This window comes from Apteryx rowi, unplaced genomic scaffold (genome assembly GCF_003343035.1).
Source record: "Apteryx rowi isolate R43461 unplaced genomic scaffold, aptRow1 scaffold_664, whole genome shotgun sequence".
Lineage (NCBI taxonomy): Eukaryota > Metazoa > Chordata > Aves > Apterygiformes > Apterygidae > Apteryx > Apteryx rowi.
In genome coordinates this window covers 268588-283499 of record NW_020450943.1, presented here as the reverse complement: position 1 = coordinate 283499, position 14912 = coordinate 268588, and the positions used below count along the sequence as shown (strand labels likewise).

Below are 14912 nucleotides of genomic sequence, written 5' to 3'. Positions count from 1 at the left end.
ATAAGCAGGGTTTTTTTGAAAAGGTCAGTTTTAAACCATAGCCTTTTATAGGATCATAGTAATTTATGAAGATGTTTATACACACTATGTTGCATAAAGAAATAGACAGTATTATACCACCTTTTCATATGTAAACAAGTATTTTGGGGGGAAGAGTACCTTACCAGTTTGCAAGCACAGAAGAGCACAGAAGGTACTTATCAAAACAGATTATGCTCTTACTGCAGTTCCTTCATGATCTTTCTTTGTAATATCTGAGGCAAATTGCTTATTGGAGGCAGCTTTGCTAGGATGGTTTATACATAAATTAATTGAAGTGCCTCGTGCTTCTTTTGTCACAGTGTTACTGCTTGAGCAGCATAAGCACTAAGGCATAAACTGTGTGGAAATCAGGCTTTCCTGGTATCCTCCTCTCTTCAAAATTAAAAAAAGCACAAACAAAATCCCCAACAGGCAAACCAAATATTGGAAGTCATTTCACATGTTAATTAATGCCCAAAATTTGGTTTGGATTGCTATTGTATGCTTATGGAAAGGGTTAAAAAGATGTGAGAGATGTTGATGGAAATAACTATGCACAGTAGAAATTTTTGATTAAATTTTTTTTGTTTAGGAGGCTTTTTTTTTAATTGCAATGTATAGTGTTATTCAGTGTACCCTCAAATGTAGGCCAAATTTGTCCTTACTTTATCTGAAATGTCAAGTGCAAATTGCTCTTTCTAAGCTTTCCTATTACATTGACTAATTTGTCAAGGAATTAGAAGATCTATTAACTTGGAAATGGTTGTATTCATAGAATTATTTAAGTACAAAGAACAATTCAGAACTGAAAAATATCACTTACCTACATTATCAGTGTTTTTTAAGAACTGTGTTGTCAGCCAAATTACCCATGATATGTTTATGTCAAAGGCACTTGATTTTTATGGACACATTTCCATTTGTACAAGTCTTATTACATTAACTCATATTCCTGTTTATTACTTTCACTGTTATGTGCATACTTAAATAATTCTGATACTTGTTGTAGAGACCATTTACTTAGTTTAAAAATTCTGCTTAATCTGTGGTGTCATAAAACTTCAAAACATATGCGAAGTATTTTGTGCGTAAGCACATGAAAGGAACCTCTACTATACAATGTAAGAATTTTCTTTATTTTAGGGATGCAATGTCTATCTTATTATGGTCTCGAGTTGGAACTTTACTTGCTGTTGGAACGACTAAGGGAAACTTGCTTATATATAACCGTCAGACTTCTCGCAAGATTCCTGTTCTTGGTATGCATTGTATTGAAATTAAGCTTTCATATTTGTAACAGAGTAGAATTTTGCTAATACACTTAGATATCTTTTTGTTCTGTGTGTGAATATGCAACTCAAAATGTGCTCATATTCAACTTGCAACTTCTGTTTTGTTGTCCTTGCTATATTTTTACAATGTTATGTTAAAAAAAAGATTATACATAGCTAGTGCTGCCTCATGAGAAACTTTTGTTATCTTTCTTGCTTTACAGTTTGCAAAGGGTGTGTGTGGTTGTTGTTGTTACTAAGTTACTTTTTTTATGGCTTAGAGTACCTCTACATGGAAAAATTAAGGCTGTAGCATAGTCTCCAGAAATCTGATGCAACGAAAGGGAAGACCAGTGGCTGTGCAGGTTCTTATAAGGTGAAAAGACTTTCATCTGGCAGTAGAAAGCTAAAAACTTTAGAATAAAAATTTGACAATTGAGTTTGATTTAATTGTTCTGGTAGGTTGTTTCACATTATGAAAATCTGTGTTTGAGTGGCCAAACAGACCGTATTTCCATCCCGTACTTTTTGTGTTTGCGTTCATTTATGTCCTATAGGTTTGTTTCTTTTTCAGGTAAGCACAGTAAGCGGATTACTTGCGGTTGCTGGAGTACTGAGAACCTTTTGGCACTAGGAGGCGAAGACAAAATGATTACTATAAGCAATCAGGAAGGGGATACTATAAGACAGGTAGTATTTATAAACCTCATTTGAATGCAAGACATACATTAATACTCCTGGTCCCTGAGACAGTCACAGTCCAGGGAAACTGGGACTCATGGTAGCTTCTACCTTTTCAGTCCCACTGATTTCATGACAAAAAAGCCTTGGGAAAACTCACACAGGATGCGGGTGTATCTGAATATCTTAGTCTGTGTTATGCAGCATGATTTATGATATTGGAATCTCTGCAATTCTGCTCTGGTGCTGCCTAAACATACTTCTCTCAACCTTGGTTCTGGTTTGTGTCCATTGCAACAGGGTCTTAGGAGTGTAGTCTTTCCCAGGTCCAGCGTAGGACAGCTCTCCCATGACTCTTTATAAGGTGTTTAGGGAATACTTATAGTGTTGTTTTTGCTTTACCTTGGTTAAACAATGAGACTTGCTTCTGATGTTTGAGGATTTGTCCTAGACTGGACCTCCATCACATCGCTGAGAGGTTGATTTCATTGCTTCTTCCAAGTACACTCAGATTCTCTAATTAAGCATTGTTTGCTTACATACATCGCAGTCCTTCCAAGCAAAGACAGTTGTGGTATAATGTGGCAATGAGTGTATTTGACTTCTTGAACTTTAATGAATGGTGGTTCACTCAAGGTTTTCAAAGGACAGTATGAAATCTTTCATAGTTCGTTTCATATGCTTCCACTTTTGTATCTAAAGATATCCCTACATTGTAGAGGAAGAAAGAAAAAAAAATTTAGGATATGTCTGTGCTTTAAAATAGCTAGCTCAGATACTAGAAACTGTCAAGGCAGTAAAGACCTGAACAAGGCTAGTTTACGAGGTTTTGTAATCTCATACTGACTACAAAAGCAATAGCCTGTGCTACTGCAGCTAGATTACTATCACTACCCAAACCAGATAAGCTACATCCGTATTATACTGCATTGGAAATATTTAACCTGTTTGTCTCATTCTCAGTCTTCTCTGTTTGGTTTGCATTCTTTTGGGAATGACCTTGTTTCTTTTTACTGCTTCAGTTAATACTATCTGTATAATATCATCTTTCAAGCTTTTCTCCTCATCTTGATATTTCCTTCTCTCTTTGGACTTGTATTTCTAACTGTTTTCTAGGTATTTCTTCAAGTGAATTCCTATATAACATGTCATTGTGATCCAAACTGAGGTCATGTTTCCATCCATCCTAACACTAAAATGTCCAGGGCAGCAGTAATACAATTKTTTAGCATCAGCATTTGCTACAGTAAATATTGATTTCCCAATCTGCACTTATTTCTTTCAGACCTCAGTGAGCTCAGATCCCAGTGATATGCAGTTCTCAGTTATGAAGACTGATGAAAGAATATCAACCAGGGAAAGCACAGTAAGAAGTCAATACAAAATACTACAAAGAGTGTTGAGGCCATGTTTCAGGGTTTCTGCTGGCAATCTCTGTGCACTAGGAAGTAATTTTTTTTTTCTTCCTTGATTTAAAATTTGATGTTGAAGATTTTTTTTCAAAACTTTCTTTTGAAGTATAGCCATACCTCTTTATTCAATGAGGATGTGTTCATGAAAAGTGCAACAATTATCAGTATGACAGATAATTGAACAGTTTTGCTATAACGGTTAGTGTAATAGATGAAGATGTGTGCAGAGACTTAAACAAATACACACAGCATAAATACACAACAGTATATACATATGACAGATGGAGAGGAAGGAGCAGGATCATGAAAATGGCTGAGATGCTAGCTTTCAGAGGCTGTTTTTCAGCAATCAGTTTTTAGAACAGATCACCACTCTGAAAGATTTCAGCCTGTGCAAACCTCAGCATCTACGAGACTGAAGTAAAACTTCTAGTATGAGCATTCTACCTCTTTCTAAATGGCTGCATTTTCATTGTCTTCAATCATTCTTCCCAAGTGACTCAAGGTCCGTCAGATCGGTCAATGGTGAAGCACAGAGAAATGGGGTAATGACAACAGTTAGCAGAGCACGTTATTAAATGATCAGCAATGGAATGTCAAAATGACAGATAGAAAAGCCATGGATAGCAGGGTGTTACTGTATTAGAATTTGGCCGTATCTATATACTAAAGTACAGGCAGCATAATTAAATTCTCATATATTCAGGATTAGATCTTTACAGTATAGGGGTCACAAAGGAATTTCCCATGTCACACTGACAAAGACCTGGGTTTTGCCTATCTGTATGGAGTGAAATGTTTTCTACTTTCCAGGGAAATTTTAGTTAACAGACATTTTGAAAATGCAGGAACTGAGGACTGAGGGTGGGAACAGAAGGTAATATAAAACCCTTCAAATATTTTTGTCAAAGACAAGACAAATTCCTTCTCTGTCCTTTTTCTAAAATTAGTGTTTTACTTTTGTCTAACAATAAACGCATTTTGGTGACAAAAAGAATACAAAAAAAAAAACAAATTTGAACCTTTCTTCCACTCTGAAGTCCAACTTCTCTGTGGATTTCCTCAAATAAAATGCACTCACCTAGACTGATCTCAAGCCATAAATATCACATATTTAATACACACTGAAATGGCTGTTTCTTCTGGAATTGTCTTTATATCTTTGTAGTGGCAGCAAGTTACTTGATGTGTCAATGTTGTGATAGTGTTCCCTTCCGTCTTAGAGGTAGGAGTTCTGTGGATCAAAAAACATAYCATAGTTCAAGTGAGAGTAGTCCAGTTCACAGTTTACAGGGTAACTCCGTGTGGTCTGTTGTCTTTTCCTCAGAGGAAATGGTGGCAGACTTAATGCTTCCTGGGGGGAAGGTGTTGAATTTGAAATCTGTGTTCTGCTGGGCTTGCACTTAGATCTGTGAACTGCTGGCTTATGAAGAGGGTATCCTGAAACTCTCTTCCACTGTTGAGAAAGATCCAGAATTCAGATCCATGGGATTCTTAAGGATTATTGAAAATGCTATATCTCATCTTTTAGTGATGATGTAGGGTCTTATTTTAAAGTGATACTGGTCTTACTGAGTTTATTTTTCCTTTTCATTCATTGGCAGGTAAGTGTTGTGGTCGGCAAGAAGACTCTCTTTCTTTTTAATTTGAATGATCCTGATAACCCAATTGATCTGAAATTTCAGCAGCCATATGGCAATATTGTTACGTACAGATGGTGAGCACAACTTTCTTAATGCAACATTTTAATGATAACAAGCTGAAGGTTTTCCCAGTAGTTCTGATAAATGCTAGAAATGAAAGCATCCCTTGCTGACATTGGAAATTTCTTGGCTATACTGTAGCCTTTTAAAGAGTCTACATTTTGTAATTGCTTTACTTAACAATATAATGGCTATAAAAGCAGTACTGTCAAAATGTAATTGGTGTTGGCGCGCTCAGACTTATAATAGTAATACTGTTGCTATCCTGGCAGTAGATAAAATTGAAGGCTTTATAGGGTGGGGATTTTTCGGATGAGAAATTGATGAAAGAACTAGCTGAAAGAGTGGGGCTGATTTTCTTGGCTAGTTTGTTAGTTTGCAAAGTTGTGCAAAGTTCTTTTAGCCTCCCTGCTACATATTCCAATTGGTAATCTTCCTTTGAAGAAATCCCAAGCTAGATGTTCCAACTCTTTACCCAAAAAGTAGTTGTCTGTTTCTCTATCTTTGAGTTGTATCCTTTAATGCCCGTTCAGTCAATGGGAAGTTGACATTCATCCCTCACACTGAAGCTCTGTAAGAAAACCTGTAGCTATATGTTTCTTAACTTATGGCCACATGGCTAGCAATACATGGACTGTTTTCCTTGCAATTTTTTTTTTTTAACTATATAACTGAGATATTTGTTTGAATTCATCTTTACAGCATGCAACTATTTCTGTCTTACCTCTTTATTTCTGCTTGACTCTCTGAAAAGTAAACAAGCTAATCACAAATATAGTTGTAGATTTGGTAATTCTGCTGTGTTTACACAGATAATGCCTTAAGGGCAGGATGTCTGCCATTATTTTTCCACATAGCTTTGATGAGACCAAGTCAGCCAAAACCTTGAAATGGAAGTTTTCAGCTTTTGATATGCTCATTCTAAAGATAACAGAGGTCTTTTTCCTAGCACCGCTGCCATGTATGTTCCTTGCTGAAAGCAGAGTGGCATTATAGAATCTAGAAGCAAGAACAAGGAGGACTTACGAGAGGACGCTGGGCTGGAAAGCCTTGTGTGGCAAACTCATTTTTGTTGGTTGTTTTTCCCCTAATCTGTATTGTACTATATTGTACTACATTGTATATATACATTCCCATAATTTGATTATTTTTCCCATTAGAGAGGAGAGGCATTGACAGTTACCCCAGTAGTCTGAGAAAAAACATTTTACATAGATCTCTTTTCTGAATTGCTTTTTTTTGTTGTTGTTGCAACAGGTATGGTGATGGCTACATTATGATTGGTTTCTCACGAGGGTGTTTTGTAGTTATTTCTACACACATTCGTGAGATAGGTCAAGAAATCTTTCAAGCTCATAATCATAAGGATAATCTAAGCAGCATTGCTATATCACAGTCATTAAACAAAGCTGCATCTTGTGGAGATAATTGGTGAGTGACAGTTTTATAAATAAAGAATGGGATTCATCTTATGTAACTTTAGCTGGTCAGCATTAAAGCTAGTCTACAAGGCTCCCTAAGAAGTCAGTGAAGAGCAGGAGGTGAGATGAACTGCTTTCTGGAGCTCCCTCTCTTCCTAAAGTTAGGAGAAGCTTATCTTGCCCCAAATCTCTGAATTGTAATGCGCTTAAAATTAAACTGTAATATTTATAGATGGTTTCTTTTGATACTTTCTTTTTTAATGTGTTACTTGGCTACAAAAATGTCAGACTTTCTTTAGTATGATCTATAAATTGGACCATGGGCATCTTCTTAGCAGTAAGAGAACTATTCATTTAAAGCTGTACTGAGTATGTTAAAAACACTAATATCCTCCTCTCTGGCCTTTGGTCTTACCTGTGATCTAGTGAAAAATATAAATGGATAAGCCATTAAGGAAGAAATAGTTACAGAGACTAGAGTTCTTTTAAAATATGTTGTCCATAGTATAGTATACTATATAGTATAGTAGAATATATGTCCTATAGCTCCTCTGCTACTTCCTGTTTCTGTGATATCCAAATTCTTTGGTGAGGAAGGAGCTGAGTGACAGTTAGAGTCAGATCATTCTGCCTGTCCTCAGTTCTGTGTGTGTGTGACTTTAGCAGACTGCTTGTGTGTGACACTTTCACACTGAGAGTGGTGTACTTACAAACAAAACATGGTACACCTTCAAGCTCTTCAGTTATCAATCAATATTATTTAATGAGATTCTTTAGCATTTATTGAGTAATACGGCAGCATAAGAAAGATCTCAATCTGTCCATTTTTATGCAAAGCAGGATTGAAAGCTAGTTTTTTAGATTCATGCTTCAGGCAGTGTTAGTCCATCAGGGTTGTCTATGTGACCTAACCTGTATTGTAAAAGCCAAAAAAGGAAGAAGAGTATTACTTCCACCCCGCTTCAGGCCTTTGGAATTGGAAGAGTCCTGCCTTTTCCTTAAATTTAGTTCTGTGAGAGAATCTTCTTGTACCTTTATAGTGATAATGTATTTAGAGTGATGGATAACAATGAGTGTGTGTGTATGTTGCTCTTTAGGAAATGGAAACCATTTTGCATTCCTGCTGTAATATGTTGCTTCATTAGTCTAGATTGGTTTGGGTTGGGTTTTTTCCAGCTCGTGATGACTGAGATTTATTTTACTGAGAATAACTGTTTATTTTTGTTTTAGCATTAAAATCCATGATCTGTCAGACCTGAGAGAAATGTATGCTATAATAAACTTGGATGATGAAAATAAAGGTATGTTAATAATCTCCATAAGGATAGAAATTTTTACAAATTAGGGAAAACAGAATTTTGTGTCATTTGGTTTACATGAGTGAAGTACCTGAAAATACCATTGTTGAAAAACTGTGTAAATATAGAATGTATCATAAATTCCTTCTTTCCCAACACGAAGGCATTAGGAGGTGACCCACAGCAAGGTAGGAGGACACAGTTACTTTTAACAAGTTTTTTTTATCTGTACAAAGTATGAAGAAGTACAGCACTCAGAATATTTTATTGATTACTAAGATAATATACTTAACAGGTTCCTGCTTCTTTCCATGTTTTTTGGGAGGGTGGAATTTTTTTGTGCTTTTTTGTCTCTGTTGTACTAAGGGATAATACTTAATCTGTTCTCATCCTGATACGTAGGGTTTGTGCCTGTGGCTTCCAGAACATTGTTGTGAGACTGTTTTGGGGTAATGAGTTACCACCGTTGTTATCTCCTGTTTTAATATCTGTAATTATTTCAGTTATTGTCAAGTCTTCACTCTTAGACAACTGTTTAATTAGTAAGTTATGGTTTTGGTTTGAATGATAACAGTTAATGTCAAAAGGATGATTAACTGATTAGGTGTGAATACCTTAGTATGTATATTCCAGCTTGTGAATTCCTGCTATTGTCATATTTTAAAGCAAAACAATTGCTTCTTGGTTTCAGTAATCAAAGGATTTTCCTGCAAAAACTTGTAAATGTTTTAGGTGTAGATCAGCTGGCTTGGACAGATGATGGACAGTTGTTGGCAGTATCTACACGAAGAGGATCACTCCATGTTTTCTTGACAAAGCTTCCAGTCCTCGGAGATGCTTGCAGTACAAGGATTGCATACCTCACTTCTCTTCTTGAAGTTACTGTAGCCAATCATGTGGAAAGAGTATGATAATCTGTTTCTCTTAAAGTTCATTTAGATATAAGTAAAACAAGTAATAATAGTGCATTAAAATTGGTATGATGTTTCTTACAGGAGCTACCAGTCACGGTCTCTGTTGAAGTAGAGCCCAGTTTTGTTGCTATTGGTGTTTATCATTTGGCTGTAGGAATGAACAATCGGGCTTGGTTTTACGCACTTGGAGAGAATAGTAAGCATAAATTTAATTCTCTTATTTTAAATTGCTACATCATTGTGTGTCTTATTCTATGATATTAGTATTGCATTTAGCAGCTTTTAACATTTTATATTGTACAATAACAACTTGAATCGCCATATGGTCCTATTAGGACTGGACAATGATTTTCACAGGCTGAAGCAGTTATGAGAAGGCATTGTAAATAATTTAAACAAAACTTCAAGTTCAAGATATTAGTAATGAAGTGTAGAATATTTCCTTCTTGAGGTTTTTATCAAATTATGTTGTTAACCGATGAAGGACTTCTTAGCTTTTGAGAAATTATTTGACCATGACTTTAAATACTTATTGTGGCAGAGTAGCTAGGGACTACACCATCAACAAGATTAAATTCTCAGTTCCATAGATGTCCATATAGTTTGCAGGGAGTAAGGTAAAATTGCTTATGTTGTATTCAGATATTAGACAGTGGATTTAAAGCTTTCATGCCTTTCTAAACAGCACCTTTTTTTAATAAAATAGATTAATCAAAACTATAAGAACACTAGTCACAGCTGCATAGGAAGAGTTTCTCTTGTACTTTCTAATTAGTTTCTGATTGCTATCAAGAAAGCCTCTTTACATGTGACTTGTCCCCTTTCTGTTCAATTGCGAGTTCTTCACATCTAGTTACTCAGCTGCAAATTCAGATTATGATAAATGAAGACCTATACAACATATTTATACCTTTTCTTTTCTCTTTGAACTCTGTAGATGTAAAAAAGCTCAAAGACGTGGAGTACCTGGGGACAGTAGCAAGTATACATCTTAATTCTGATTATGCTGCTGCTCTCTTTGAGGGTAAAGTCCAGTTGCATATGGTAAGGACACTGTTGATTTTGAGCACTGAATTAATTGAGTCCACCTAAGCTGAATTAGTTACAGAAATTTTAAAAATGAGAGAAAATGGAGTGTTCTTCACATAACGGAGATAAAAGTAAAAAAGTCTTTAGACATTTTTTGCCACCTAGTAAGATATAAAACTGAATTCCTGAAGATTTTAGAAATATAATCTAAGTCTAGAACAGGGGAGGAGAAAGTGTTTTCCTGTGAACTGTTTAGCAAGTTTTATTTTAAAAGTTTCTGTGGGAACTTGGCAGAAGCTGATAGTGGGTTTTTAAGTGATGCACATGAAAGGTGGTTCTCATCTCATTTCCTTACAGTTTGATACAGGCAAAACTCTGATATCTCATTTTATTAATGGAGTTTTCCAGTTCATTCTCACCTTTATATTTAGATAGAAAGTGAAAGTTTGGATGCTCAGGAGGAGCGAGAGACTCGACTCTTCCCAGCAGATGATGATAAAAGTCGAATTTTGTGCCATGCTTTAACTGGTGATTTCCTCATATATGGTACAGATGTGAGTATTATTTCTGTTTTAAATGGTCTTTTTAGATGGAATATGTTTTTATCTGAATTACTTGGATTGTTATTCATTATATTATTAGCATAAAATTTGTGATTCTGAGAAATTTAGTGTGGATTATTTTCTGTGCAAGAACTTTATGCAAACACAGTCAAAACTGCATCCAGCTTCCTTGACTATTGCATTTATATGAGATGCAATAGCAAGAAGATTAAATCTGGCCTTTACTAATGCTTGTTGCAAAACACAGATCTTAATAGCAGAATGTAATCATATTGCAGTAGTGAAAGGTTTAGCAATCAAAATGTCTTCCAGATGAGAGAAAAAAGGATAGCACTTGCCTTGAAAATATGTTAATTAAGGTGATGATGTGATATATGGGGACAAAAGGTAATGAGGTAAGCAAGCATTAAAGGTTGAATGGAGGTCTTGACTTGTTGAAGCCTATGTCAGTGGGCTTTTAGTCACTGCAACAAAAAAGGGAATTAGGAGGGCACTGAATAAGGATATGAGCATTTTTGTGGATTTTTAAGGGGATTTTTCTATGTGTAAGGGTAGTTTCCTTTCCTTTTTTAATGTTTTCTAGCACTGGGAATACAGGATACATTTGTCACTGTAGTATTGGCTCTTTATGACACAGAGTGATATATTGATCTTACAGAGGAAAGGCAGAATTGCCATATCTGATGTTATCACTGGTTTAATAACATTAATGGTTTTGCAGCATTTTAAGGCTTCTCCACCTCTCTTTTGCCTTTTTACCTAAACTGGTACTGATAAATTTAAAATAGTAAATTCACGGTTGATCAATTTGGTGTACACAAGTTTTATAATTGACTTCAGAAGCCTTCTTTTATTTTGTGTTGTTCTTTGTGCAAAACCAGTTGAAAAACAGTGTTATCACAAATCAGTTTGATTGCCTTTTTACCCTGAAGTAAGTACATCTGTACTTAAGAGTGTATGGTTCTTCACTGGAGGCAAATTTTTGCATTCTGGTTGAAAGTTAAGCTTCTCTGGTGAAAGAAGTAAGCATTCTTCCTGGTTATAGAATGTCACGGGAAAGACAGCATTTCTCCACAAAGTACTACAAGAACAAGATCTCTCCTCTCCTTCCCTCTTCTCTGAAATTCTCTCATGGTTACATTTTGCTTGAAAACCAGTCAAGTAATAGGGCCTGAAAGTTTCAGCTCCAGATTCACCCGCCTTACTTGAAGTTTGTAATCTGATACTTAGTTTCTCTTAATTTCCTGTATATCTGTGGAGAAAGAGGCACCTGCAGTAGGTTATTCAGATCTTAGCAGAAGATCTWACAGTTTTGGTGTTTAACTGTGCTCTCAACTGAGGGTGCCTAAAGCTTGCTTGGAGCATTTGGACTTCTGGGTCTTTAGTCTGTTTCTGGTTTTTGTGATCATATGTAGAGGCAGTGACAACTTGTGCTAAGCAGAGAAGTAAGAAATAAAATACTGTATTACTTTCTTCTGCTACAATGTGTTAAGGGATGTTCTTGTCTTTCTAGTGGGGAGGGCAGTAAGTGAGGTTGTCTTTAAGAAAAACAAAAAACTAACCAAAAAAAACCCAACTGCCCCACTAGCCCTCCCCTCACCCCCACAGAAAAGCCTCAAGTTTTCCTATGCTGCCAAGACCAGCTGACAATGAGGAAAGAAGCCCCAAAAAAGCTGGGAGTATTTTTCTTTAAACACTCTTCATGCTCAGCACTCTAAGATAGGAGACACTACAACTAAATTAATTATCTACTTGATACTTATTAATGTTATTTCTGTTATAACTTTTCTGTTATTTCTCATTAGACTGGAGTTATTCATTATTTCTACATTGAAGACTGGCAGTATGTGAATGAATATCGGCATCCTGTCAGTGTGAGAAAAATTTTTCCAGATCCTAATGGAACCAAATTGGTTTTCATAGATGACAAAAGTGATGGCTTCGTCTATTGTCCAGTAAGTTAGTTTGGGATACCTATGCCATTACAAGCAGTTTTTTCAACTACATAATGCTTTTAATAGAGAATGAAAAAGCTTGTCACTCAAACATGTATACTGAAAGAAGAAATTGTTAAGGAGGCCTGATGATAACCTAATGGTAACGTAAGGAAATAAAAGTCATATTAGATCAGAGCAATTTCATAATATTAAATTTCTGAGCAGTAATTTTCAGAAATTAATCTGTTTGTGTATTCAAATACTGGTATGTTAGCTTTTCGGTTGCACTGCTTGTCCCTACACCTTTTTTATGTCATTCATATAACATTTGTGTTTTCTCTGTTAACTTATTTGTCGAACTCACAAAGGAAGTAATTCAGAGTCACCACTCATAAGAAAACCTTTTCCTAATACAGTTTTATATATTTCTGGACTACTTATCTTCCTTGTTTTATTTTATTTTCATGGATAACCAGAATGAATATTCAGTTCATCTCATTGGTCTCTTATTTCCTAGTAATTTTACTTTTGCATTATTTGTAGGTTAATGATAGATTATATGAGATTCCAGATTTCTCACCAACTATTAAAGGAATCCTATGGGAAAACTGGCCAATGGATAAGGGTGTTTTTGCTGCTTATGATGATGATAAAGTGTACACTTATGTCTTTCATAAAGATGCCATTCAAGGTACTGTAATACTTGAAAAATCCTATTTGCTATTTAGTTAATAAAGCAAAACATGTTCTGTTTTTGCATTTGTATTAAAAATTTTCATAACTCCATATGAAATAAGTAGTGTTACGAAAGCTTTGAAGTATAACTGATTAATAGAGAAATAGTTGCTGTATAGGTTTCTTTGTAAAGCTCCAGCAAGGCATTTCAGCCTTAACTCCGCAAGTTTCTTGATATTATAATATTTGATCTGAAAGTTATATATTGTGCTTTAATTGTATTTTGAAGTGTTCATGAGGAAATATTAGGATCAAGATGACAAAACTTATTCACTTATACTGTTAACCAGAATTTTAATCATAGCTATTTCCATGTTTGTGACAGAAAAACATTAACAAATTAATCTACAAACATTTGGAAAATGATCATAATCATTTAGATTTAAGTTTTGGGGTTTTTTACTTCTTTAAAAAATATATACACATAACAGTAGATCGTGACTGTCAAGATTCAAGACCTTGAATTAATGGCCAGCAGGTCTACATTATTTCAGTTGTGACTGTTTATTAAACATTTTACCAAGAAGGGTTGTTTGTTTGTTTGTTTKTTTTTTAAATAATGTCTTCCTTTCATCCTGATCTTTGAATCTAGGATCCAAGATTATTTTGGCAGGCAGCATGGAAGTCCCCTTTTCCCATAAACCTTTGTTGTTGTATAATGGAGAATTAACTTGTCAGACTCAGAGTGGGAAAACAAACAATATCTATCTTAGTACTCACAGTTTCCTTGGCAATTTGAAAGACTTCGGACCTAATGAGCTGGCACAAATGCTTACTCAGACTTTAATATTGAAAAGGTACGTCTGCTTTTTAATTATATTGTGTAAATTGTTTTCTTCTGTGCAATACAGCATATCCTGGTGATCTAAAGATGTCATGCTGAATATTGATAAATTAGATCGATCCATCAGTCCCTGTAGCTTTCAGATAAAGAAAGTGACCCAGTGCTGGTTCATTTGTTTTTCCACTGTCAAGTAAAAGCTAAAACAATTTTTTTTTAAGAATGATTCTGGGTTTTGTGGCAGTGGCTCTTGCAAAACTGACTGAAGGTGCATCTTGCCCACTGCCCTTCCACTGCAATGAAGCAAAGCAAAATAAGTAAAATGGAAAGAAACCTAGAGTAGGGAACGCAGATGGTTTCCTGAAGAAGAGTGGTAGAAGCAGCTGAAAAAGAACTGTAAGTTATGCATTTTTATTTCTCCTTTCTTCCTGACATGTTTATCTCTCCATGGCTTAGAAAGAAATGATTCTTAAGTTTTCCCTGTCCTAGGATTAGGAAGAAAATAGTTTAAGAGGGGGTATATTAGGAGCAAGTAACATTTGTTTTGTTTTTTGATTTTTATTACTTTGCATAGGTTTTCTGAGGCTTGGGAGGTGTGCAAACTTCTGAATGACCAGTCTGGTTGGAATGAGTTGGCCAGAGCTTGCTTATATCACATGGAGGTGGACTTTGCAATACGTGTTTATCGAGCATTTGGTAATGCTGGGATGGTGATGTCACTAGAGCAAATAAAGGTAAAATGTAAAAGTAATGAAGTCTCTCCTAAATAGGAAATACTATGGTTTAATTGTTCTTAAAGAGTTGGTGAATTCTTATTTTTGTGGGGGTTTCGTTCATTTGTTTGTTTTTAAATGGAAGGTAAATTATTTTCAAAGGAGTTAATGATTATAGAGGAGAAGGTGTCTAAGCCACACAACTCTGGCTTGTTTTCCTCTTGAAATGGTTTTGGTACTCTCCTGGAATGTGGGAACTGACTTTAGACCCATTATTTCTACTTCCTCGATAATGATTATCACTTGCTAGCCAGTGATTGTGAAATAAAGTTGGTAAATGCTCTGATTGAGGTGCTTTTGAGAATGCACAGTGTTAAATGTGGACATCTAGAGAATTTTCACACCAACTAGAAAATTGCTTGATGAGGTTTAG

The 14912-nt window shown here is 35.4% G+C and overlaps 1 protein-coding gene across 10 annotated transcripts in view; it reads left to right on the top strand.

The window, feature by feature from the left end:
* WDR19 (WD repeat domain 19) overlaps positions 1 to 14912 on the top strand; it is a 47330-nt gene that overhangs the window by 8033 nt on the left and 24385 nt on the right. For 6 of the 10 annotated variants that reach the window (XR_003256565.1, XM_026085294.1, XM_026085293.1 and 3 more), the window contains 14 exons: positions 1165 to 1280; positions 1867 to 1982; positions 3259 to 3339; positions 4990 to 5102; positions 6346 to 6519; positions 7740 to 7810; positions 8540 to 8712; positions 8803 to 8917; positions 9659 to 9765; positions 10182 to 10304; positions 12119 to 12268; positions 12794 to 12941; positions 13578 to 13782; positions 14341 to 14500. Coding sequence is in view for 9 of the 10 variants with exons in the window: in XM_026085294.1 (XP_025941079.1) it covers positions 1165 to 1280; positions 1867 to 1982; positions 3259 to 3339; positions 4990 to 5102; positions 6346 to 6519; positions 7740 to 7810; positions 8540 to 8712; positions 8803 to 8917; positions 9659 to 9765; positions 10182 to 10304; positions 12119 to 12268; positions 12794 to 12941; positions 13578 to 13782; positions 14341 to 14500 (1852 nt within the window). In the remaining variant the exon portion in view is untranslated. Of the gene's footprint in view, positions 1 to 1164; positions 1281 to 1849; positions 1983 to 3258; positions 3340 to 4989; positions 5103 to 6345; positions 6520 to 7739; positions 7811 to 8539; positions 8713 to 8802; positions 8918 to 9658; positions 9766 to 10181; positions 10305 to 12118; positions 12269 to 12793; positions 12942 to 13577; positions 13783 to 14340; positions 14501 to 14912 lie in introns of all 10 variants that reach the window. The other 4 variants (XM_026085296.1, XM_026085295.1, XM_026085298.1 and 1 more) reach the window with 4 other exon arrangements.